This window comes from Oryx dammah, unplaced genomic scaffold (assembly GCF_014754425.2).
Source record: "Oryx dammah isolate SB20612 unplaced genomic scaffold, SCBI_Odam_1.1 HiC_scaffold_18, whole genome shotgun sequence".
NCBI classification, from domain to species: domain Eukaryota; kingdom Metazoa; phylum Chordata; class Mammalia; order Artiodactyla; family Bovidae; genus Oryx; species Oryx dammah.
The window spans coordinates 77,435,254-77,462,307 of record NW_024070202.1 but is presented as its reverse complement, the minus strand read 5'-3'; the positions used below and the strand labels follow the sequence as shown (position 1 = coordinate 77,462,307).

At 50.2% G+C, this 27,054-nt stretch overlaps 1 protein-coding gene across 1 annotated transcript in view; it reads right to left on the bottom strand.

Annotated features, from left to right (window-relative positions):
- The window catches only part of GCK (glucokinase), a 36,389-nt gene extending 17,556 nt beyond the window's left edge, over window positions 1-18,833 (bottom strand). Inside the window, exon 1 of the mRNA XM_040259852.1 lies at window positions 18,329-18,833. Within this exon, the coding sequence (XP_040115786.1) occupies window positions 18,329-18,373 (45 nt within the window). The 5' untranslated portion in view covers window positions 18,374-18,833. The remainder of the gene's footprint in view (window positions 1-18,328) is intronic.
- Between the last annotated feature and the right edge of the window lie 8,221 nt (window positions 18,834-27,054).

The window sequence follows — 27,054 nt, the reverse complement described above, 5'->3', positions numbered from 1 at the left end:
GTCAGGGACAGAGAAAGGGGGAGATGAGCCAAGAGATAGCAGAGTGGGCTGGGGCCCCGGTAACCACTGCTGGCAAGTACCCAGCGCCTTCCGCAGGCCGGCTGCTGTGCTAGATGCTTACATGGATCACAACTGGCCGGCAAGCTCAGGGCAGTCATTTTAAATGTGGGGACGCTGGGGCCCCTGGGAGTGAAGGGATTTCTGATACACAGCAGCCATCAGTGACTTAGCCAGGATTCACCCCCAGCTCAGCCTGACTCTGGGTGTGCTGGAAGATTAGTCTGACTAGATGGGGAGGGTCCCTCCAGGATCAAGCACATGCTGGGAGTCAGGAAGTAGCTCTGGAGCTGCTTCCATGATGGAGATGTTCAGAGACCTCAGCTTCAGCCAGGGGAGGTGGGGAGGAGAGAGGGGGTGGCGGGGGGCGGCCGCAGTGGCCACAGAGGTCTGTCCAGCACAGTGCTTGCCTCTGACAGCAGGTGGGCCTGAAGGCCTGGGGCCAGATGTTGGGGTGAAACCTAAAGGCTGGGAGGGATGGGAGCAGAGAGTGGGTGAGGAACAGGGTGTGTCCTGCACATCGGCCAGCTGCAGGATCATTCAGGACCCAAAGGAGGCAGGATAATGCTGGGCTAACATGGGAGCAAACACAATTCTGCTCTGTAGATCCATTTCCTGTTTGGTATTGGTTACAGCAATTAAACCTGCCCTAATTAGCACTCAGAATGAAAGCACCAATGACCCGAACAGAGCTTCGGAAGGGATTGAATCACACATTTATTTAAGACTTATTGAGCATCTAATTTGTGTTCAGTCTGAGGTTATGAAAATGACTAGTTTTTAGTTCTCAAGGACCTTACACTCTGGCAGAAGAGACAAGCAAATAGCAAATACTGATACCGGCAGAGCTGCAGAGTCTTGAGGGAACATGAGAGAGACTGGGAGGGTTCTCTGGAGAAAAGGGTTTCTCAGGACCTCTTCCTGCAGTCCTTGATGTACGAGCAGGAAATGGCCAGCAGAGAAGCACATTCTAGATTGAGGGGCCAGCAGAACAAAGTCAGAGGCGTTTGGAGAAATACATATATTTATAGTGATTTGAAATAATGCACTCAAAGAGTACACAAAGGAAATTAGGCTGATGTAAATGGTATTTGGGCTAAAGAGGAAATCTGAGTTGGGTTACACCCCCCTTTATAAATATATAACCATGAGTGTACCAAATATAAAAAGTACGGATAATAGCAAAAGCACCGTGGCGGATTCATGTTGATGTATGGCAAAACCAATACAATATTGTAAAGTAATTAGCCTCCAATTAAGCTAAAGCAAAACTCAAAGGAACCCTTAATTCACTTACAAAAAAAATAAATGAAAAATGAATGAGCAAAGCATTCCTCTAAAGGTATTAAAAAAAAAAACCCAACACACGGAATATAAAGTAAACCTAAGAATAAAGGAATCAATCATGATAAAAGTAGAAACAAATTGTACAGAAAATACATAAATATGGCTGCACCTATGGCTGATTCATGTTGATGTATGACAGAAAATCACAAAATTCTGTAAAGCAATTATCCTTCAATTAAACATTAAAAAAAAAAATAGCAAACTGGAGGGACTTCCCTGGTGGTCCAGTGGCTAAGACTCCATGCTGCCAATGCAGGGGGCCCAGGTCTGATCTCTGTTTAGGGAACTAGATCCCACACGCCACAGCTGAAGATTGAAAGTCCCACAACTGGGACTTCTCTGGTGGTCCAGTGGGTAAGACTTCTCTGGTGGTCCACCTGGCAATGCTGGAGACATGGGTTCAGTTCCTGGTCCGGGAGGACCCCTCATGTTGTGGGGCAGCTGAGCTTGTGAGCAGCATCTACTGAGCCTGCGCCCTAGAGTCCATGAGCAACAGCTCCTGAGCCCACGTGCTGCCACTGAAGCCTGAGCATTCTAGAGCCCGTGCTCTGCAACAAGAGAAGCCACTGCAATGAGAAGCCCATAGCACTGCAACTAGAGAGTGGCCCCTGCTTGCCACAGCTAGAGAAAACTCTCTCCCAGCAATGAAGACCCCATGGACTGTAGCCCACCAGGCTCCTCCATCCAGGGATTCTCCAGGCCAGAATACCGCAGTGGTTTGCCATTCCCTTCTCCAGGAGATCTTCTTGACCCAGGGATCGAATCCGGGTCTCCTGCTTTGCAGGAGGATTCTTTACCATCTGAGCCACCTGGGAAGCCCAATGAAGACCCAGCGCAGTCAAAAATAAACAAATAAAAAAAATTTTTTAAAGAAAATCCCACAACTAAGACCTGGTACAGCCAAATGAATAAATAAATATTTTAAAATTATATCTATAAAAACAAAACAAAAAAGTAAACTTGATTAAAAATATGAATTTCATTGCATGTATTTTATATCAACATTAAAAAAAGAAGAGTAACAGATGAAGTAGAAGAGTCAGGGGTCCCAATTACAGATGGAAAGAGACAGGGGCCCCTGGAGAGAGCTGCCTCACCCTCAAGCCTCCCTGGGCAGTGGCCTCTCCCTTGTAGGAACCGTGACCCTGGAAGTCCTTGTTCCAGCTCCCTTGTGGCACTTGGAACAGGAAGAGGGAGCTGGTGGATACTTGCTACCTACCTGATCTCAGATAAGTGATTCATTCACAATTTCAGTCTCTGAGCCTAGAAAAAGTCCTGAGCCTTGGCCCTGGTCAAGTGGGTGGCCTGCTCCTGGGCAGTGCCCTAGACACATGTGCTCTTAGGGGTGGGGGCAAACATGGTTTCTTGCCACCCACAGCCGGTTCCCCTTCATTCTTACTCAAAGAGCCTCCGTTTGTGGCAACACACCCAGTACTGGGGGTTGGACCTGCCTGGCCTCACCCCCATCCTCTTCTGGAGACAACAGGAGGGAGGCAGCTAGGGAACATGTGGCAGCGGAAGCCCAACTCCTCTTGCATTTGGAGCATCACTGGATCTGTTGGTACCCCAGACAGCCATGAACGGGAGGACAAGACAACCCACGGGGTTGACCCAGAGTCTGACATCAGGGTGTCATTGTATGGGGGTGGGAGCCACCTCTGGACTACTTTTTATGTGAGACTATGAGCCTATCAATGAATTCAGCATTAGTTGGGTGTCTGGTACAGCTCAATGGACCATAATTGCCTCATGAGGACTAACAAGTTATTCGGCTTTACTTCATGTGAGCAAGCCCGAAGAGAGGGAAGCAAGGGACATGGGGCACATGTTGGTAATCACCCTCAACAGAGTGGCTCAGGAAAGACCACAGGAGGTGAGGCAGGAACTGGACTTCACTCCTTTCAAGGTCATGGAAACCCAGCTGGAAAATGTTTAACAACTGGCTCTCCAAGGGGAAAGACCTGAGTGAAGGAAGTGAGCAGAGACAGGCTGCAGCCACCGCCCCCAGCCTCCCTAGGACCTGGTCCTCTGACATAGCTAGGCCACCTTGCAGAGGCGGTGGTTCTGGCAGGTCCTGTGTGGCCACAGCACGAGGGGCTCTGCCACACGTTCTCCTATCACTCTGGCCCTACCACCTGCAGATGGAGTCGGGCCTCTGTCCCACCCTCTGACTTTCGCCAGGTCTAACGATGCCACTGGTCAAGCTAGGTCTGCTGCTGCTTCCCACATGGATTCCCTGCGTGGCTGAACTATACTCATGAGCTTTACAGTCACTTTGAAAACATCATAGAGAACTAATTTACAACAGCAAGAGCCTACATTCCTTGCTTTAAATAAAAGGCAAATGATGCCCATTCAAAAACTCCATCCAATTATCCAGATATCACTAAAACTCTCTTCATATATAGCAACCCACCAGTGACTTTTGCATAATATGAAACATTCAAAACACCAATTACCTAATTATTTAACTCTTAAAGAGCTCAGTGGTGGCTGTAATTGTATAGAGTACACAGCAATCCTGTTCATGTCACAACCTATCACGTTGTAGATGTTGGAGGCTGCCATGATCCCCTTGTACAGCCACTGTACCTGCCTCCACCTGCTCCAGCTGGCTGCCAATAGCTCACAGCTGGGCCCTTCTCCTAAGACTCGCCTTCAATCTACTAAGTCATCCTGCCCAGAAACACCTGGGAGGTTACGTGCCTCCAGGTTTGGTGGAGAAAATACAGTATGTTGTGCAATATTTGGGACATATATTACAATTTTATTTGCTGTTTATCTGAAATTCAAATATAACTGGGCAATTTTTTTATTTGCTAAATTTTTATTTGCTGAATCTGGCAGCCCCCACCCTCCTACCAGGGCCTCCAACCAATGACTGCCCAGTATAGAAAGGCAAAGGCTACCTGGCCTCAGGAGAGATGATTCACACACAAGGCCATTCATGACCCAGAGCTCCCCATGGGATTAGACTGTGGCTTGACTTCTGCTAAATGTGAATCTGCCTCCATCCTTGTCTTACAACGTCTCTCATACACCCAGCCTCACCCTGTGAATTCTCCTGCTCTCCATCACAGTATGGTCCCAAGAGACCTAAACCATCTGGTCTACACAGACCAGAACATTATATCAGCCCACCATATTGATGACATCATCCTAGTTGGACATCATGCTAGTTGAACACAAGCGGCGAGTATCATGGATGCCTCGTGGTGAGACACATCTCAAAAAGTCTCAGGGGCTGCCACCTCCGTGAAATTTGCAGCGGCCCAGTGGTCTGGGACATGCCAGGGACAACTGCTTTAAAGTGAGTAACTAATGATCGTGCCTTGTTTCTCTTAAGAAAGGTGTGTAGTGCTTGATAAGCCTCTTCAGATTTTGGAAGCAGCATATTCTTGCACTTGGCGATACTGTTCCAACCTATTTATTGGATGAAACAGAAGGCTGATAAGTTAAGTGGAGCCAGAGAAAGAAAGCACTCTGCAGCCAGTCGGCCACAGTCAGCCCTGACTCTTAGGCCTTGTGACCTGGCAGCTGTGATACTTGAGGTGTTACACTGTGGGGAGTGTGATAAACCCCAAAAGGAGTGTCACTGACCGGGTCCCAGGCTCTGGACCAAGGGCCCACCACCTGCAGCAGAGAACCAAATACCACTTGAAAGGCAGCTCCTGATCTGTCACTGGGCCCCAGTAGAGACAGAACATCTAACCATGGGGCACTGAGTGACTGATCATGTGGCCAGAACTGCCCATCCTGAGCTCGGTGATGTCAGAGCTGCTAAGTCATCAGATCAGGCAGATGCCACAGCCATCCATCATAAGACGGAAGGAGGGCGTCTGCAATCAGGCTCAAGCAGAGGCAAGAGGCTCAGAACCACCTCCTGTCACTACCACTCCTGCACGAATGCCCCCATGGCCCCCTCAGCTCACACAGATGGCCTTCCCTCTGTCTGGCTGCTGGAGGGGTCAAAACCCACCCACTTGGTCCACAGACAGGTCAGCTTGGCCCGTTGGTGCAAGCTGGAGACGGGCATTTGCCAGGCAGCAGTCCCACTCAAGGGTGGCCTTGGAAGACAGAAATGGACAGAAAGGCTCTCAAGAGTCAGCCTTTGGGGCAGGCACCCAGTGACTCCCCTTGTGAAGAGAGAGAAATGGCCCACAGGTCAAGGCACCCATAGACCATGGACAGGAGGGAACAGCTTAGCTGGAAGGAGCGAGATTAGAGGACTGGGGACAGGAATGGGGCAGGGAGGAGGACTATAGGGAAATCCAGGTGCTCGAGAACAAGTCGGCGGAGTTCCAACCTAGGAGAAACCACCTGCTAGAGAAAAGGCACTGAACGAGCACGCAGAGGGCTGGCTAGTAGCTTCACGTTGGTAGCTTCTCGGCGTTAACACGATGCCCTCACAAACTATTAACCATGGCGGCGGATGTGGAAGCTGTGTCTACGTCCCAAAGCATAGGCTCCATCTTGCCAAGGCTAGCCTAGCTTTTGCTGTTGTCAAATGTATGACCTGCCAGTGTCAGAGACCAACCTTAAACCTCTGGGGTGATACTGTTCCTCCAGGGCACCAACCGGCCACAACCTGGTCCAAGTTGATCACACAGGACCGCTCCACTCTAGAAGGGGCAACCATCTGCTCTTCCAGGCACACGTCTGCCTTTCCTACTTTCAGTGTCTCAGCCAATACCACCAACCAAGGAACCTCGAATCTCCTGATCCGAGATCCCCCACAACACGACCGCAGAGGAAGGACCTGCTTCTTGGCAAAGAAGGCTTGGCAGTGAGTGCACAATCAGGACGCACTAGTCCTCCCACCTGCAGCTGCCCCATGCTAGAGCAGTCAAACAACCTCCGGAAGGCACAGCTGAGCTGTCAGCTTGAAGATGCTCACCCCCCAGTAGAAGGGACCTGTGTCCTCCAGGGTGCAGTGTCCACTCTAACAGCCACTGGGTGATGCTGTGTCCCTAAAAGGTAAAATACAGGTTATGGGAACCAAGGGCTCTTCATCATTCTTCACGACTGATGTGAGGGGATTCGTTCTTTCTGTACCTGCAGCCTTAGGTTTTGTGGGCCCAGGGGTCCTGGTTCTCAGAGGAGGGATGCTTCCACAAGAGATACAGGAAGAGCCCCACAGAATTTAAAGTTATGACTGCATCCTGGTCAGCCCTGCTCCTGGGGCCAGTAGCCAGGCAGGACACCTACAAGAGCCAAGTCCCAGGAGCTGGGCTGGGTACAGTGAATGCACTAGGTCTGGGGCAGCCAGAGTGTGGCTGCAGATTTCAGGCTGTGAGGCTACAATTTGGGATGTCTTCTGAGGGTCTGGCTCTGCGCCGATGTCATGGGAGGCTCTGTGCAGGGGAAGCCCACCTGGAGTTGCACTGATACGGCTCACTCTGGATGCAGTAGGGAAAGTGAACTGACTTGCAAGGTGAGGACCTGGAGTGGGACAGCCAGCAGAGGCAGGTGGAGAGGGGAGGACAGGAGAGCAGAAAGGCTGCTGGGGGCCGGCTGGCCACAGGAGAACACACACAACGATGTACTTTGCAAGACAGACAGGTGGCCTTGTGCCAAAGCCGAGAGAACGCCTGTGAGTGGCTTGATAAGGGGAGCTGAGCTGCCTGGAGGCCACACTGCAGTAAGGACAGGTATGAACGAGGGCCTGAGGGCATGCCCAGCACAGGACCCTTGTCCTGTGTGCCCACACCAGCTCTCTGACTCCAGAAGGCAGTTGATTCTAGTGCCTCAGGGAGCCAGCGCCTTGGGAAATCCAGTAGGTGCACTGCCCTAGCAGAGCCCCGAGTCCTTCCTGGGAATCGTGTGTAGCGGAGCTCACGAAGAGCTCTCCTTTCGCTCTGATTGCTACACTGTAAGGCTGGGAGCCTGGAGTTTCTATGGCCGCATCCCTGCCCAGTGGAGAACACACATGGTCCGGCGGGGAAAGCGACACCAGCCCCAGATAGAAGTGGACAGAGGACCCTCGGCCACCGTTGGACCTCAGATCCTGCTCCCCTCCCCTCCCCTCCCCTCAGCACAGGGAACTTGGTCCCATCAGCCAGTCCATCCCTTCTTTGCTTCCCCTGCTTCCATTGAATTTGCATTGCTTATGGCCAGAGAGCCTGACAAATCCCTGGACAATCATCTATCAGAGTAGCTGTGAACTGCACCATTCAGGGTGGTAGTCACTGACTACACGTGGCTTTTTGTCACTTGACACATGGCATGTCCAGATTGGGAGAAGCCGTACGTGGAAAATACACATGGCTTTGGAAGGCAATGTAAACCACAGTGTGTAAAATATTTCATTAACAATTTCTATGTGGCTTGCTTGTTTCACTGATAATATTCTGGGTTTTTGTTTTGTTCTATTTTGTGTGTGTTTTTTTTTTAATATTTTGACCATGCTGCAGAGCATGGATGCTGCATGACCTTAGTTCCCTGACTACGGATCAAACCTGAGCCCTCAATAGTGTAGTGGAGTCCAGTCCTAACCACTGGACCTCCAGGGAAGTCCCAATAATATTCTGGTTTTGTGTGTTAGTCTCTCAGTCATGTCTGATTCTTTGCAACCCCATGGACTGTAGTCCACCAAGCTCCTCTGTCCATGGAATTTTCCAGGCAAGAATACTGGGGTGGGTAGCCATTTCCTTCTCCTGGGGATCTTCCCAACCCAGGGATCAAACCCAGGTATCCTGCATTGCAGGCAGATTCTTTACCGTCTGAACCACCAGGGAAGCCCTTAATATTCTGTTTATAGTGGGTTAAATAAAGCTTTATGAAAATTAAGCTACCCATTTCTTTACTTTTGTAACACGGCTACTAGAAAACACTGCATTTCCCCTGGACAGTGATGTGTGGAGTTGTGCCTGCATTAGAGAGAAGGCTGACACCTTGAGAGTCACCTTCAGACACAAGCAGAACACACGGCTGTGCAGAAGGGAGAAAGCAGCCAGCTCTTGGCTCGCTGTCCCTTCCTCCTCACAGACAGGAAGTGTCAAGTCCAAGGACCCCTCCCCTAGGAAAGAGATTCTCTCCAGCACTAGGGGTTCTTTCCTGTCACCCAGCATGTCCCCTCCTGGATGTCCTTCCTGCCTCCAAGCCCTCACAGACACATCCTGTCAGGGATGGCTTCCTCCACAGGTCCCTATGCAGTATCCCTTCTTGCTGGCCTTCCTGGCCAACCCACCTGCAAAGGAATGGAAAGGAAGCCCAGGCCTTATACCTCATCCCAAACTCTCTAAGGTCCTCACAAGCCACCCTTCCTGGTCTTCAGTCCCTTCCTCCCACTGTTAGTAGACCCCTAGCCCTTCCCCTAGCCTGGCCCCTCCTGCCCCCCAGTGGGCCACGCAGGACACTGCTACCAATTCCCAAATGCAAGGAAAATACAGGCTGTGACCTTGCATGGGTATGGGTTTGGGAAGCCTCCTCCTTTGCCCTCCTCAGGGTTGCCAATGAGGGGAAATAGCTCTGTGTGGTCTATTATATTCTGACTAAAAGTGTCAGAATTTGATTAAATGTGTGTGTGTGTGTGTGTGTGTGTGTGTGTGTGTGTGTTGGGATAGGGGAGGTGATGTACAGCTGAAAAGAAAAATTCCTCGAAGCCAGTGAGCCGAAGTGTAAGGCAGGCAGGCAGGGCTGTGCTCATCACTGAGGTGGGGGTGGGGCAGCGTGGGAGGCAGAGCCACAGCCCCCAAGACATTCTAGTCCTTGGAATCTGTGAAATGTGACCTTACACGGCAAAAGGGAGGTGACAGGTGTTTAAGAACGCTGAGATGGGGAAATGGTCCTGGTTTGTCTCATGGGCCCAATAACATCATAAGCATCGTTATAAGTGGGAGGCAGGAATGTCAGAGAAGATGTAATGACAGACGCAGAGGCTGGAGGGAGCAGCTGTCAGCTTTGAAGATGGAAGAAGGGGCCATGAGCCAAGGAATGCACATGGACTCAGAAGCCAGAAAGGCCAAGAACATGGACTCTCCTCTAGAAACTGCAGAGGAACTGGCTCTGCTGACACATTGTTTTTAGTCCAGAAGACCCATTTCAGACTTCTGACCTCCAGAACTGTCAGTTGATAAATTTGCTTTGTTTTAAGCCACTATTTGTGATCATTTCTTACAGAAGCTATAAGAAACCCATGCAGAGAGGAACCAGCATTTATATTTTTATCTCAACTGTGTGAATATGTGCTCAGTCATGTATGACTTTTTGCAACCCCATGGACTGTAGCCTGTCAGGCTCCTCTGTCCATGGGATTCTCCAGGCAAGAATAGTAGAGTGGGTTGCCATTTTCCACCGCAGGGGTTCTTCCTGACCCAGTGACTGAAACCACATCTCTTACATCTCCTGCATTGGCAGGCAGATTCTTTACCACTGCGCCACCTGGGAATCCCTTTTAGCAACTACTAAATGCATAAAAGTGTCCACATTAATAAATATAAATCTGAGCAATTGTGCTTCCCAGACATACTATGAGGGATGGGCAGTGTTGTGGGGTGGGAAGGGATCACCCTACCACATGTGTCCCTGGCTGGTGCCCACCTTTATGAGGACTGCCAAGCCTCATAGTCCCCCTGGAGGAGAACTGTACACAGCAGCAGGCGGTCACTGGCCCAGAGCATGGCAGAGAACCTGTGAGGCCTGGCGTCCAGGCTGAACGGGTCCAGGCTTTCTTGGAAGTCCAGAGGTCTGGCTATATCTCGGCTCCGCAGGTGCCCACCTGTGTGACCTCGGGCACGACCTCTGATGGGTCCCGACTCATCACAAGCAAATACAGGCATAGAGGCGCACCCCATCCATGGAGCAGTTTGAGCATAAAGTGGCTGGACTACAAAGGAGCAGACATGGCCACCAGCACCTGCTGGACCAAGGCACCGCATGTGGGCATGTGGACCCCGCTGGACCCAGGGGCTCAGAGAGAGGGTGCCGGCCACTCTCTCGTGTCCCCCCCAATACATCCTTCCTTGCCTGCGGTCTCGTGGTGACTTACGAGCATTTGCTTGCACCATGGGATGAGAGGCGGGCCTGTGACAGACCTCGTCAAGTGAGTTCCAGGCAGGTGCCCTCTCCCAGGTGCAGAGGTAGTGAATGCATACCCACAGAGGGAGCTGGGCGACGCAGGAGGGGGGCTGGCACCCCGCTCTGCCATGCTGCTCCCGCTCCACAAGCTCCTCCTGGGCAGACTCAGGCTCAGCCATTGGAAACCCCGAGTCCTGCCTGATGATATTTTTTTCACACTACTATTTTAATTTCCAAGTGATTTGCTTATATCAATGATTATGTGATTGTATGTGTGTGTGAATAGGGAAACATCCACTATTTCTTTGTAATGGACTGAAATCACCACACAGTAGTGGACCCCTTGTGGGCTCTTTGAAAAGACATCTATCACCATTCTCATTGACTTTTGCTTTACAAATGTATGCATTGGCTTTCTTCATAGTATGTTCACGGGACATCCTGCCTGCAGGTGAGCCTGAGGGGGTTACACGGACCAGGGCCAGGGGAAGAAAGCAGGTGCTCTCCCCCAGCACACCAGCCTTGATGTTTCTCCCTGTGTGCATGGCCCACAGCCCCATCAGCTGAGACAATGCTGCCCTGGAACCTCTGGAAGAAGGGGCACCTTGGCCAGATCCAGGACCCATGTGGGTCATATACATATATATTTGATGTATATGACACAGGTTTCATGTGAGCCTGTGGATGGGAAAATGATGTCCCAGGACATAGAGTGAGGATACTGTATCTTCTGGAAGAGGGTGTGTCACGGTGTGGCATCAACTTCCTCCTGCCTGTCTACTTGTGGGACTTCTCTGCCTTCTACTCACAGTGGGAAGCTGTTCTGGAAAGGTCGGCGCTTGGTTACCTAGCATGAGGGGCTCCTCTACTCATCCCTTTGAGAGGAACACACTTAGGGGCTCAAACCCCCACAGCAGCCCTGGCAGGCCATAGTACCAGAGGGGAAATTGAGGTCTGGAGGGATTTCAAAGTCACCAAGTCCACCCTGTTAGGGAAGGGAAAAGCGGGTTTGAACCCACAGCCCTACCAGGCACAGGCTGGGAGCAGAGGGTGGTCCTTGGAGGTGGAGCCAGCCTCCTTCCCTGCTGGGTGCCCAGACTGGTTCTTCTCTTCTGGGAGTGCTAACCAAAGGAGTTCTTTATTTCCTCCCACCCCTCACCTCCCCTGGGGATGAAGGATGGATCTGCTGGGTCTTCATGGGCAGGAAGCACATTCACCCAGCCTGTCCCCATTCTCCTGTGGGGGGTCAGCAGAGCTTCCCCCTGGGCAGGATGGCCAGCAGAGTGGGCCTCCACGGGCCCTGCATGAAGGACCGGGGCCCGTGGGGAGCTAGCTCACCAATCCCCAGCATCTATGTGGTTTGCCCAGGGCTTAGAGGTCTGCCAAGCTGTGCTAGGCACAGTCAACTGGATGATCAGCAGGTGTCTACAGGCATTCATTGGACATAAGGCTGTGTTCCTGACTGCACATCCCCAGGCAGGCTCTGCTAGGCCCCTTGCAGGGGTGGGAGCCAAGGAGGCAATGTAGTCAGTGTCCACGCTGGAGCGGTGAACAGCACCTTCCTTCACAGAGTGGGGTGGGTGTGGGAATGCTTCCTCCACCCAGAGCCCTGGGGCTCTCAGACAGCATAACTTCAAAAGCTCCTGGTTCCCCCAGTCTCCATCAGATCACCCTCTGGCCAAACCTCACAGAAGTTTCCACACCCAGCCCATGCGGCACATGCTGCTATTAACCCATTTTACAGACCAGGCAGGTGAGGCCCAGAGCCGCCCAAATCTCACCAGGCCTCGAGGAAGCTAACTCCAGAGCCCGAACAGGCTCTGCCCTCACCAGCAGCCGCCTTTGGGCTCATGAAGTCACTGCCTAAGAACAAATGCGCTCGCTGAACCCAGGTCTCCATCACTCACCCCTGTGACTTCAGCAACTCACAGGGCTTCTCTGCCTGCAGAGCCTTCTTTCTGTGACATTAGGGGCAGGACAGCCTCTGAGCACCATCCCCCAGAACAGCCAGTGATTGAGCATCGGGCAGACCTGGCTGGTGGGGACCTGCTTGGGCCCAGCCCTGGGTGGTGGTGGTGGGGGGTGGTCCTTGGAGCACTCCTCCCCTGCCCCTGCCCCGGCCTGGGCAGGTGTTTGTTAGCCAAGGGAGCAGAGCAGAGGTGGACTAAGATGCATGAGGAGCATGGGAAGGGATTGGGGATCAAGAGTAAGGCAGGATGACTGCAGGGGGGCCTGAGGAATTGGGGTCCAGGGGGTGCTAGCTGGCCCCCACACCTGGCCCCTCGTCCCCCTTACCCCACAGGATCACTCTTGGTCCAGGAACACCCTCCAACCTTCGTGGCCTCTGGAGCCCCACTCCTTCCAATGCCCCTTCCCAGTTACCTCCCTGCAGCCTAGCTTATGGCTGGTGCAGTTCCTGCTGATTCCAGCTGCTGGTGGGACCCCCAGCATCCAGCTCAAGGAGCCTGTGGGAAGATTCAGAGCTGGAGCACCCTGGCCCACCCCAGCCCTCAGGAGGACAGCCAGGACCTCTGGCATCAATGGCTGGAGGAGAATGAGCCAGACTGGCCTTTTCAGGGGTCAGGGAGAGGCCTGGACCAGAAGCTCAACTCTCTTGGAAAGGAGAGTCCAAGACCAAAGAGAGGACACGTGAACACTTATCCAAAAAGCAAAAAAAGACATCCCCCCCCCCCCAAAAAAAAAGCCATCATCTGAGTCAGGGGGAAGTGGTCCATTTTCTGGGGTAGAAGGTACATCTCTTTCCAGATCAAAACCCCGCTTTTTATGAAACGTGCCAGATGGGTTTAAACCTCACTGAGAAAAGGGGAGGCTAGAGCTAGTGCTGTAGCTATATTTGAAACGTGAGTGGCTGCAGCGAGGGATTCCTTGAGCAGAAGTAAACAAACAGAAATGGATCCTCACCAGGCACGTGTACTTACTGCAACTTAGTCCCATAAAACAGGCTTTTCCAAATAGCTCGATGGCCTGTATACAGACTGGTCGCCAGGAAACGGCTGCTCTTTCAGAAATAAGGGGATAGAATACATGGCACAAGAGAAGTGGTGGCAGCGGTCAGAGCACCAGGGGTCTTGGCTGACGCCAAGCAGCTTCCCCAGAGGCCCTCAGAGGCTGAGGAGGGAAGGGGCCTGGGACAGGAGGGTGCGGCCCAGGGACACCCCAGGCCTGAGTACAGCAGGGGTGCAGAGGAGGGCTCAAGGGGATTCCAGTCTGGGAGGGACCTGGGCAGGGGCAGACCCAGACCTGAGGGGGTGATGTGGAAGGGAGGGGGTTTGGAGAGGAAAAGGGGACCTCTTTTCACTGTGTGTCCAGCCAGAAAGAGTGAGAGACAAAGAGACAAGAGAGACATAGAGACAGCAAGAGAATCACAGAGATGAAGAGATAGAGAGACAGGAGAAGGAGAGAAACAGAAAAAGAGAGAGAGAGACAAACAGAAACACACGCACACAGAACTGTATTGTCCTTAGGATCGGTATCTACCTGAGAAGGGAAGGGAGATGAAGGTGGAGGGGAGGAGCCGGGCCTGCCCCTCTGTCACAGGATTGGGGGTGCATTCCAGATCCTTCCCTGGAGGGCCTGCCTTCATCACAAGTCTCATCTCTCTTGCTGCAGGGTGGTTTCAGGGCAGCTCTGCAGAAACCGAGGGAGGAGGTCGAGAACACTCTGCACCTTTCCCTCTCTTCCTCTCTCTCTCTCAGCCTGTCTGCCCTCCTGCCCTGCTCTTGCCTCGCCGGGTCCATACTGCCTCTCACTGCTGGGTCCCCTTGGCCTGCTCCCAACCCCAGAAACCCCAGACGACAACGCCTCTCTGGAGCAGGGAGATGTTTGGAATTCTAATTCTGTTTCTGAGACTCCTGGACCCTGGGGCCTGGGATGCAGGCGGCTTGCTCAGCTCTCCTGGAGCAGTCTCTGCTTCATAGTCTACCAGCCCAGCTCCGCCGCGGGACCTCAGGGACAGCGTGTCACATGCTCAGAGCCAGCAGCTCCTGCTTGAGAGGGGCCCACGGCAGGCAGGCGTGGCCCCAGCCCCCACTGCTGAATCCACACCGTACTGGGTCACAAGAGCCCGGTCGCCCCATGCTCAGGGTCTTATCACCACTCTGTTCAGTGGAGCCATCTGCTCCTCCCCACTCTGGCCCCTCTGCCAACACATCTGCTTGGGGGCCACCTGGAGCTTTGTGTCCTCCTGAGCATCTGGCAGTAGTAGGGCCTCCAACCAGCTCAGGGGGCAGGGGCCCCACATAGGCTGGGACAGGTCCTGCGGGGAAACTGGGAGAGCGTGCCTGCCGAGTGACGCACCCTCACCCCATCTCCGAGCCTCTGCTTCAGCAGCAAAGTGCCCAGGGCAGCTGTGGAGGCTGAACGAAGAGGTCCGCCCCCTCCCCGGCTCTACCCCCATCCCCTGATTCAATGCTATAGACTGAATCGTGTTCCCCCAAACCCATATGCCAAAGCCCTAAACCCCAGTGTATAGTATCAGGGTGTGGGCCCTTTGGGAAATGATCAGAGTTAGGTGAGGTCATGAGTGGAGCCCCCGCAAGAGGAAGAAACCAGCATGCTCTCTCTTACCTCTGCATCCCCCGCCACTGTGTGAAGACCCAGCAATAAAAAAGCTGTCTGCAAGCCAAGAAGTGACCCCTCCCCAGAAGCTGACCATGATCTCAGACTTCCAGTCTTCAGAACTGTGAGGAAGCAATGTCTGTTGGTTAAGTCACCTGGTCCACGGTATTTTGTTTTGGCACCTGGACAGACTAAAACACCTGGAGGGTCACCTCCCCAGTTTTCCTCCTGAAAAGTGCTCCTTAAATCCACCACACACAGCTAACTATACGGGCTGTGGAGCCCCTATCCCTCCTACCCACTAGCAGAGGGGCATAGATGAGAGAGGGTAAAGAATAGACCAGAAACTTCCAAGTGGGCTCCAAGAACCCAATCTGAGGCCACTCAGAAGTGGTGGCCATCAAGAGATAGAACGCTATAGCAACCTAAATGTCCACTGACAGATGACCAGGTAAAGAAGATGTGGCACGTGTGTGCTCACTCACTCAGTCGTGTCCGACTCTTTGCAACCCCGTGGACTGTAGCCCGCCAGGCTCCTCTGTCCATGGGCTTATCCTGGCAAGAATACTGGAGTGGGGTGCCATTTCCTCCTCCAGGGGATCTTCCTGACCCAGGGATCAAATCGGAGTCTCTTGAGGCTTCTGCATTTGCAGGCAGATTCTTTATCACTGGGCCATCTGGGAAGCCCTAAAGATGTGGTACACATACACAATGGAATCCTGCTGCTGCTGCTAAGTCGCTTCAGTCGTGTCTGACTCTGTGCGACCCCATAGACGGCAGCCCACTACTCAGCCATAAAAAAGATGAAAAATAATGACACTTTGTAGCAACAAGGATAGACCTAGAGATTATCACACTAAGTGAAGTAAATCAAACAAAGACAAATATCATATATCACTTATATGTGGAATCTAAAAAAATAATACAAATGAACTAACTTACAAAACAAAAATAGACTCACTGGCATAGAAAACAAACATATGGTTACCAAAGAGGAAAAGAGAGGGAGGGAGGGAGGGGTAAATTAGGAATTGGGGATTAACAGATACACACTACTATATAAAAAATAAATAAAAACAAGGATCTACTGTATAGCACCAGAAACTATAATATCTTGTAATAGCCTATAATGGAAAAGAACATGAAAAAGTATATATATATATTCAGTCCAAGGAATTCTCCAGGCCAGAATACTGGACTGGGTAGCCTTTCCCTTCTCCAGGGGATCCTCCCAACCCAGGGATTGAACCCAGGTCTCCCACATCACAGGTGGATTCTGTACCAGCTGAGTCACAAGGGAAGCCCATATATATATCTGGATCACTTTGCTATATACCTGAACTAATACAAATCAAAAAATTCTTTAAAAAAAAAAGAAAGAAGATATTTTTAACCTATCTACAGATGATGAAACTATGGCGAAAAAGATAGAGCTCCATGCCAAGGGAATGACTCAGGATGTTGAGGTTCCACAGCCACAGGCTGGAGGTGAGGGGAAGTGGCCTCATAGGAGCAGGCCTGCTCCCAAGGAGCTCTTGAAGAACCATGTATGAAGCTGCTGAAAATGGTACTGAGGCCACACACTCCTGCAAATTATAGAGAAAGACCCCAGGTGATCTGAGATATCAGCATAGGTGAGAGGCACCAGGGAAACAGAAAGAGCAAAATCAGCCACATTTGAGGTCCCTCCAATGCAACCAGAATGCTCTCCTTCTGGGAGCCTGCAGTGGATACAGCCCCAGCCGACCTGCTGGGGACAATTTTGAAATTGTTTACTGCTCCAGGCTAAATGGCTTGTGGTGGGAATAGCATTTCCCAGGGGTGCAGGGCTGGACCTAGGCAGGCCTGGCAGCAAAACCTCAGACCCTTAGGATGGCCCTGAAACCAAGCTGAAGCTTCCCGGCTCCCAGACAAGAGGTGGGCCCTCTGGGCAGCCGGGACAGACAGGAGGGGTGTGCACATTGCCAACAGCCCCCGCCTCCCTCATCTGGCCCTGGCAGCCTGCTGACTGGCGCTGTAAGGGCAGCCAGCACAGGCCTGAGACAAGGGAACAAATCAGCAGTACTTGGACCCTCTTTCTTTGGAAATTCGGCATTTTGCTCGTCAGAATTTTTTGCATTGATTTTTGATTCTTTAGAATTTGCATTAAAATATTTATCTTGATGATTGATGTTTCTTGTCCCCCTTAAAGCATGGGCCAGAGGAGGGGCCTCCCTCTCCTCTTGGCCCTGACAAGGCTGTCAGTGACCCACATCCCCCCACCGCTCTGGAGCGAACCAGCACCCCAGTGCATGTGGGGTTTACCATGGGGAGCATTGTGTCCCCGAGACAAACAATAAAGGGGCATGGGCCTGCCCCTGTCTGATGTGGTGGACTCCCCAGAGCAGGCCACAGGCCCCACCTCTCACTGCCACCATGCCAACTCTCTGCTTGTGCTGAAGACCCTATCTCCCTTCTCTCCAGCTGGCCCCCTTGGCCCCTCCGCATAGGATTTCTCATCCAAACTCCCGCCAGAGCCCCGGTGACCAGCAGATGCGGGCTTCCTGTTGCCTGCAGCTTGTGGGCGCCCTGACCCGGGCTGGTTGTTTTTCTCCTAACATCATTAGCTCTGCCAGGAGCAGAACCAGTCCAGTGTTTATGCTGACCTCGTCATTTCACAGAAGAAGGAAAAGAAAAGACATGTGAGGGGGAAACCATGCCAAAGGCACTGGATCCGGGCCCTCTCCCCCACTTCCCCGCCCTGCCTGGCTGAGGGGAGCAGGCAGGCGCTGCCCTCCGCCCTGTCACCAGTTCTGGATCCTTTCCTCACTGCCTGGGCACAGAGCTGGCTCACAGGATGTCTGGATTTTTCTTTGTTTTGGAAAAAGTAACTGCTCTCCACTTCTTACCAGGAGCAACGGTTCTTAGGCTTAAGTGATTCTTGCGGGGAGGTGCGGACATCTGAGAGCTCTCACGATGTCTGTTGAGTCTTGCCTCATGGCTAGGTAGTTGGTTCTGCCACTAAGACCCCACATCCCCCCACCACCCCCCTCCCCAGCTGGGGCTTTAAATTCCCCAGGCCCTCTACCCAACAGGGTTCACTTCCAAGCCTCCTGGCAGCAGTGACTACCAGGTCACAGGGCTGGACTCTAGAGCAGCAGGGAGAGGACTCAGCGTGCCCAACCCAGTCAATGGCCCACAATTCACTCCCAGCAGACTGTCTGTCCCTAAAGCGCCTGCGCATACACTCAGCTACAGAGGCACAGACACTTGGTCAAGTTAAACAAACCACTGAATGCAAGAAGATGGAAGAAACTCTTCTAGAAAACTGAATGTGGCAGAGAGCTACCTTTTCCTTCTTGGCGATCTCCATCCTGGCTCTGTCATCCAGCATTTGTACCGCAGCCAGCCCAGGGGAGCTGGGACCCCTCAGCGTTCCTCGACAGGCTTCCAAGGCAGAAATATCCCCAGCCTTCTCCCAACCAAGGGTCACGGCTGGCCCAGGTATCTGGTTGAGTATGGTCCACCTTCTGGCTGGTTTCTGGCTTGATGTTCAATCACAGAGTTTCCTCCTTTTCATTGTTCTCCAGCTTTCTCTCCTGGGTCATAGTCGGGACCTTTCCCCACTGAGGCCTTGTCAGGCTAGGTATGGTCGGGGGAGGGCCATTGCTGGGCTCCCAGGGCTGGTCAGCTTTCTCTTCGGGCTGTGCTGAGCTGTGACGGCGTGGTGCTCTCTAAACAGACTCAGCAGAAAAGGTCCTCCTTCCTCCGGTGTCTGGGGGACAGCCTTTGAGTCATGAGGTTGCAGACGACTGTGCGTCTCTCACACACCAACCTGCTTCCCTGAGGCTCAGTCACCGCCCAACACTTCCTGCTCCGACCAGGTGTGGAGTGGGGAATTCTCCTGCCAGTGCTTTCTGCGCTCCTGCGAGGGCCCACGCTGCCATGGCAACCAGGAGCAGGCCTCTGTGCTCAGGCCCTCCGGCCTCTGCAGGGCTGACCATCCTGTCATTAGAGCTGCCATGCAGAAAACTGGGGCTGATGGCAAAAGGCCTCCATCTTGACATCACCATAGCGACAGCCCGATCGCCTTATCGCTGTAGACGTTGCCACCTGTCCAGTTCCCAGGGGAGACTCAGAGGGTCTTCCAAACTCATGTCCTAAGGGGGAGAGGCCCCCGGGGCCTGGGAACCAGAGGAGAGGGGATGAGTGGCTTAGCCACTGGCATGGCCACACGTGCTCAGACCACTCTCAAGCTTGGTCACTGCCTTCCCTGCCTACCATCTGGAAATCTGAGCTCCACTAGTATCCAGCAGAGGGAGCAAGGAGGAGTGGCCAGGGAGAACTCTCCAAATGGATCCACTGGAACATTTTTAAGCCACTTTTGTACTGATGGCCATCTGGGCAGTTTCAGTTTTTCTCCATTGCAAATCTTGGTCTTTTACCAGAGTCAACACATGCATGTGATTCTTCTGGATGGTTCCTAGAGGCTGAATTGCTAGGTCAGATGCTGGGCACATTTTAGGATTGCTCACAGAGGACTACATTACCCCCTCAAATGGCTTCACTAGTTAATCTTTCCAGTCATTGGGAGTTTGGTTCCATGCTGGCCAATCCATGAGTTGATGAATCTTTATAACTTTTACTTATCTGTTGTGTTTCATTATCATTTGAATTGCAAAGTGCTGGACACCTTTTCATATGTTTATAGTTATTTGTATTTCTTTTTCTAAGGATGATTTGTTTTTATTACTTAACTATTTTGTTATTAAATTTTCTTCTACTTTTCAGTTTGTATTAACTAGTTTTATATTCCATCCTTAGTTACTAATAATCCTTTGTTTGTTAAATATGCTATAATACCTATCCCCCATCTATTGCTAAGCATATGGCTTGATCACTGATATCTTTTATCACATAGTATTTATTTTTTATGAATTTTATTCTTTGCTTTCTTTTGTGAAGCTCTTGTCTTATTAAGAAAAGCATTTTCCACCCAAATTAGAAAAATGTTGTTCCACGTTTCCTTCTCATATTTTCCCAATTTGTTTATGTTCAGCATTTTTTGTCCCTTTAATTAGTGCATAATTTGAGGGTAGAAGTCTAATGAGTTTGAGCAGGCTCCAGGAGTTGGTGATGGACAGGGAAGCCTGGTGTGCTGCAGTCCGTGGGGTTGCAAAGAGTCAGACGTGACTGAGAGACTGAACTGAACTGAACTGAACTGAGGAGTCTAATACTCGTTGGCTATCCTTTTCCCACTGACTTGTGTTGTTGACTGCACCACAATTCTCACCACAGAGAACTGTATTTCTCTGTAGTGAGGGAACGGTTCAGCTCCGGTCACCCTGCAGGTGTAAACGTAGGCTAAGTGTGAAGCACAGCTAGCCTAAGCACTTTGTGGTGTTCCAGGAAGTGAAGCTAGACTTGGGAGGAGCTGTGCCGAGGCCACCTCACGAGGCTCTCCTCTCCATCTGCTCAGGAAGCATCCAGTAGGGTTTCCCCTCCTCTCTGATTCTGAGATGTGAGGCTTTCTGCCCCAGCCCCTCAGTATGTAGCTGCCATCTTGACTGGGCTCCCAGCCAGAGGTAATGCCTTGCGGTGACTTGAGGAGCAGGCATCCTGCCTCTTTGGTTGAGTATCATCCTTTCCAGTACTTGGGACAAGGATGGAAAGCAGCACCTTTGGGTGCTCTCCTTTTACTTTCTTTTTCTTTTTTAAGTTGCTGCTCATGTCAGTGACAAATTGTCTGAATGTAAAAATGACTCTTAGAACTCTGCCTGTCCTGTCTTAGCCCCAGAGTTGTCTATGAACTAGACATCTCTCTGTCCATTCCTGTGGATACCACACTCTTTCAGTCAGCATAACTTTTTAGCTTTTTTTTTTTATATCTGTTGGAACAAACATCTTTTTTTTGCCTACAAAATTTTTTTTACCATAAGCCTCTTATCTTTCATATAAACCTTAAAATTTACTCATCCCATTTCACTAAAATAATGCTGCTGACAATTGCACTGGAGAGGCACTGAATTTGTGGATTGGGAGATCCATTTTAGAGAACTGACATAACATCAAGTCTTCTCATTCAGAATTTGGTACATGCCACATTTGCTTAGGTCTTCTTTTATGCCCTTCAGCTTTATTATTTTTCTCTTATAGATAAATAAATTTATTAGATTTATTCCTAAAGAAAGGAAATATATTTAATAGGAGAAGGAGAAATTGTCATTATAACTACTACTGATTAAAATGTTTATCACTGACAAAATACTTTTGTATTCATTATGTCATTTGATCAGATAATCTTGAGGCAGTAGGCAGGGATGGTATTATTTTCACCACTTTTCCCCCCACCACTTTCAGATAAGTTCACTGAGATTGGGGAAGTTCAAGGACTGGGCTGGAAAGAACTGTGATGCTCACCATCCCCCCAAGGACAAGAGACAAGGCGATCCTCTTGCAGAGCCCTGCCCTCCCTGGCCACAGTTGATATGTTACCTAATCCAAGGGCAGCCACACACTGCACACTGGTCAGAGCCTTGGGGGTGGCCCCACAAGAGACATTTACCCAACAAGGACTACTTGAAACAACAGGTTGTAATTTGGAGGTCTCAAAAGGGCAAATCTCTGAGCATTCAAGTCTCCAAAGTAAAGTCCTGCATCCTGAAGTATCTGTGGAGCAGGAGGGGAGGGAGCAGCTCCCTTTGCTTCCCCTTCCCCCGACCAAGGTCCGGGTGTTTCAGCCCTTCACTCTGCTACACCCCCATCACCTGTGCCTCTCATTCATTTAAACCTTTCCACCTTGGTTAGTATCTTTACCCATTTTTTGTCCTTCTCCTGCTCTCTTTCTGTCATTCTAGTGGAATTCATATAAACATACTTATTTCATCTTCTATGTTTAACCAGAAGTTTGTACCTACTGTTTGTGGTTCACTGACCTTTTTCATCTGTGCAAATCCCATTGCTTCTCCCAAGCCTTAAACACAAAGTCTTGGACTGTGCCCTGGTTAGATAGCCTATCCTGTGGTCTGCATTGATTGGCTGAGGCCTGGGTTAGGTGCCCAACTGTAGACCAATCTCTGAGGCAGTAGGGAAGGCCTTACATTGATTGGCTCAGACTTTCTGGTACCCACGTGCTAGCAGAGATGCAGAGCTTCAGAGGGTGGAAAGACTGGGGAAAGGGAGGGGACAGAAGGGGATGGAAGAGGCTGCGGAGGGGGTTCACAGCCCCCTCAATAGGTTGTGCTTTTAGATTCTTCATAGTGCCTTTTCCTTTGTGATGTCTCCCATTCTGCTTTCTGCTCTCAGAGGTCATGGGGACCAGGCTGGTGCAAAGCCCAGACTCCTCTTTTGTGGTGGCTGGCTCTGTCCATCTTGCTCGGCCTCCACCTGCCTCCCTGCCTTCCTTCCTATTCTGCAGAATTTCTCCCACCTTTTTGTGCAGATCAGTGCCATAGTGGTGGTAAAGGTGCCTCAGGTTAAGTCACTAGTCTAATGACTGTGTATCCAGCGTGGGCTCTGTATCCATCCCTAGATGCAGAGCAGGGGAGCGGTGCCTGGTGTTGCAAATATAGATCCTGGCAAGGCAATTCTGAGGGGGCCTGTCCCTCTATTCAGGGAACTCCCAGCTGGGTCCTGTCTTCCTTGGCTGTGATCACTTCCTGCCCACTGCCTCCCGGTAACCCTTCTCATAGTATACCCTGTCCCCTCCTGCTCTGACACCTTCTGTTCCCTTTGGGCTGGTGGCAGCACTATGTCTGCCTTCCCTGTGGCCTGGAGAACCTGGTGGAAGCACAGGACAGGTGAGTAAGCAGTCACGGAAGTGAGCAGCATCCCTGGAGACTGAGTCTGCTAGTCGACCCTGGTGCATGGCATCAGGTCCATGCTCCTTAGACTTGGTGAGCTACTCAGAAAAAATTCTCCTCTGCCCTCTTTGGTTCTCCAGCTGGGCCAAAGAATTACACTGACAGTAACAAGAGAAATGCATACAGGTTTTATTTAAAATTTTAGTTGCATATAGGAGCCTTCACAAGAGAATAAAGACCTCAAGAAGTGATGAGAAAAAAAGCTTTTATACTTTTATTTTTTAAAAAAGCAATAAATTTGTGAAGAATTGACAAGACAGTGGTGTTGGGTAGGGAGAGTAAATTGCGGAGAAGTGACTAAAGAAGATGAGTGTTGGTTCAAAATAATATGTCAAACAGCATATTTAAGATGACATGCTCTGAACTCTTTGGAAGCCTGACTACACTGATGGCCCCTTTCAAGGCCCCTTTCCTGGGTAATCTGTGGAGGCTGGTGTTAGGCTTAGAGTGAAAACAGCCCTACTGCCCTAGCCTTGACTGGTCAGACAAGGGGGTATGGGGACTGAGGCCACTGAATGGCTGGGTTTCCCCCTGGGCTGGGCCTCCTGGGGCATGCCCCTCAGCCTGCCTTTTTTTTTTTTTTTTTAAATATTTACTTGTTTATTTGCTTGGCTGTGTCAGGTCTTAGCTGTGGCATGTAGGATCTTTGTTGAGTCATGCAGACTCTCCAGTTGTGGCACAAACGCTCAGTAGTTGAAGCGCATGGGCTTAGTTGCTCCGTGGCCTGTGGGATCTTAGTTCCCCAACCAGAGGTCAAACCCATTTCCCCTGCTTTGCAAGGTGGATTCTTAACCACTGGACCAGCAGGGAAGTCCCTCTGCCAGCTATCATCTGGCTCCCTAGAGGCTTCCACTGTCCAGCTAAATTGAGCACCTTCTGTGAGCTGAGCAAAGTGTCAAAGGTGGGTAGCAGTCTGCCTTGGCTGGCAGGGGCTAATTTAGAGACCCTCAGCCATTTGTCATGGACAGCCTTGTTCCGGTTCTGTCTGCAGGGCCCAGCACTGCAGGGGCCTGTACCACCCCTGCCTGTGTGGATGCTGCATGTATGACGTCAGCACCCCTGCCCTACAATCTTTCCTAGCCCCATAATTTCAGACTTACAGGGCAGCTGCAAGAACAGTACAGCAAACTCCTGGATACCCTTCATCCTGACTGTTCTCTTTTTCATCCTGTCTCTTTAAATTTATCATATTTACCTTTAAATATATTATGGGTTTCCCAGGTGGCTCAGCGGTAAAGAATCCACCTCCCAAGCAGGAGACTCAGGTTCAATCCCTGGGCCAGGAAGATGCCCCGGAGAAGGAAATGGCAACCCACTCCTGCTCCCACTCAGTATTCTTGCCTGGAAAATCCCATGGACAGAGGAGCCTGGTGGGCTCCAGTCCATGGGGTCGCAAAAGAGTCAGACACAAATCAGTGACTAAACAATAGCAACTTGTATTTCCTAAAAAAAAAAAAAAAAAGAATTCACTTACATAACTATAACACCATGATCAAAATCACTAAATTTAAACAGATAAAATACCATTCTGCAATCTATAGCCCTTCCTTAGATTTCAGCCTACTGTCAAATCTCCATTTCCTATAGCCTGCAGGATCCCTATAACCTACCATGATCTCTCCTCCTTTTTTGTCATGAATGATAACAATACTGTTAAACATCTATATGACTAGAGCTTGGAATATAAGTCTTATCATTCCTAGCAATGTGCCTATGGGAAGGACATTTTTCCAGTTTTACAGATGAGAGAAAGACACACACACTCAGAGGGGTTAATGGTTTGTTCACTTCTGTGGTTTTGTGGTTTGTGGCAGTGCTAGGATTGAATCCAAGTTGAATAACTTCTGGGGTGATGAAGTGGAAGGTAGGTCTTACTTTTCAGTAAGCAGATGAACTTGGGGAATTGGTAACCACATAGACCAAGAGAGGCTATCTTGGTTGAGCAAGGCCAGAGAAGGAGGGAGAGAGCTGTTAGAGTTGTACGAGAGAATTTGTTCCTTGTTTTGGTGTTGACACATTCCTCTTACCAGCAATTTCCTTAACCTGAATCTCAGTTTATCTGTAAGGTGGTAATAGTATCTTCCTGTTTGTGTGAGGATTAAATGAGGTCACATATGGAAAGTGTTTGGTATAAGGGAAAGTTCAGGACGACTAGTACTATGTTTCAAGTGCATACATTTAATTAATTAATTTATTTATTTATTTTTTATTTTACTTTACAATTCTGTATTGGTTTTGCCATACATTGACATGAATCTATTCCAACCAAACACTATCCGCCTGATTCCTCCTTTTCTTTGACGGTCAGTGGCCAAAAAACAAACAAACAAAAAACGGACTCAGAATTTTCTTAGGAAATGGCGCTCACCCGCCCCCTACAGGGAAACTGTGTCCGTGCAGTCAGGATGGGTTACACACAGTTCAACGTCCTGTCTTTTTGAGACACTGGCCTGGCATTGGCCTCTCTGTTCCTGAGGTTTGGTACCAAAATGTCGGGGATGAGAAAAAGCCCTTCTGCACACCCCTACACTTGAAAATACCCAGGGTCGATGAGGAGGGTGCTGAGTGAAAAGGCAGGTGGTAGGAACTTCCTTCAGCCAGCAGAATAGTGCATTTGGCAATGTCCCGAGACGTTTTTGGTTGCCAAATGGCCATTGGGGTACCACTTGCATCTAGTGGGGGGAAAGGCCTGAAATGCTGTCTACGATGCATGGACCACCCGAACAACAAAGAATTATCCAATCCAAAATATCAACAGTGACAAGACTGAGACACTCTGATTTAGAGTCACGTTTTGAGGGATGCTGTTGGTTTTTCAAACATACCATCTCTTTCCCATCATTTCAGATCCGGCTGCTTCTAGCACGATGGTTGGGTAACCTTCCTGCCAATTTCCAAAGATCAAGGTCCTTTTAGCTGTGTCTGGCCTGCAAGATGCTTTCTGATAACATATCATTTAGCAAACAAGAAGATAAAACATGTACTATCCTCAGAGATCCACTGGATCATCGAAAAAAGCAAGAGAGTTCCAGAAAAACATCTATTTCTGCTTTATGTACTATGCCAAAGCCTTTGACTGTGTGGATCACAATAAACTGTGGAAAATTCTTATAGAGATGGGAATACCAGAACACCTGACCTGCCTCCTGAGAAATCTGTATGCAGGTCAGGAAGCAACAGTTAGAACTGGACATGGAACAACAGACTGGTTCCAAATAGGAAGAAGAGTACGTCAAGGCTGTATATTGTCACCCTACTTATTTAACTTATAGGCAGAGTATGTCATGAGAAATGCTGGGCTGGAGGAAGCACAAGCTGGAAACAAGATTGCCAGGAGAAATATCAATAACCTCAGATATGCAGAAGACACCACCCTTATGGCAGAAAGTGAAGAAGAACTAAAGAGCCTCTTGATGAAAGTGAAAGAGGAGAGTGAAAAAGTTGGCTTAAAGCTCAATATCCAGAAAACTAAGATCATGGCATCTGGTCCCATCACGTCACGGCAGATAGATAGGGAAACAGTGGAAACAGTGTCAGACTTTATTTTTCTGGGCTCCAAAATCACTGCAAATGGTGATTGCAGCGATGAAATTAAAAGACGCTTACTACTTGGAAGGAAAGTTATGACCAACCTAGACAGCATTAAAAAGTAGAGACATTACTTTGCCAACAAAGGTCCGTCTAGTCAAGGCTATGTTTTTTCCAGTGGTCACGTATGGATGTGAGAGTTGGACTATAAAGAAAGCTGAGCACCAAAGAATTGATGCTTTTGAACTGTGGTGTTGGAGAAGATTCTTGAGAGTCCCTTGGACTGCAAGGAAATCCAACCAGTCCATCCTAAAGGAGATCAGTCCTGGGTGTTCATTGGAAGGACTGATGTTGAGGCTGAAACTCCAATACTTTGGCCACCTCATTCGAAGAGCTGACTCATTGGAAAAGACCCTGATGCTGGGAAAGATTGAAGGTAGGAGGAGAAGGGGACGGCAGAGAATGAGATGGCTGGATGGCATCACCGACTCAACGGACATGGGTTTGGGTGGACTTCGGGAGTTGGTGATGGACAGGGAGGCCTGGCATGCTGCGGTTCATAGGGTCGCAGAGTCGGACACGACTGAGCGACTGAACTGAACCTCAGAAAACTGAGCCTCATTCACCCCCATCCACTGAAAAAGCATTATTCCAACATTTCAAACAAAATGAGGTTTTCCAAGTC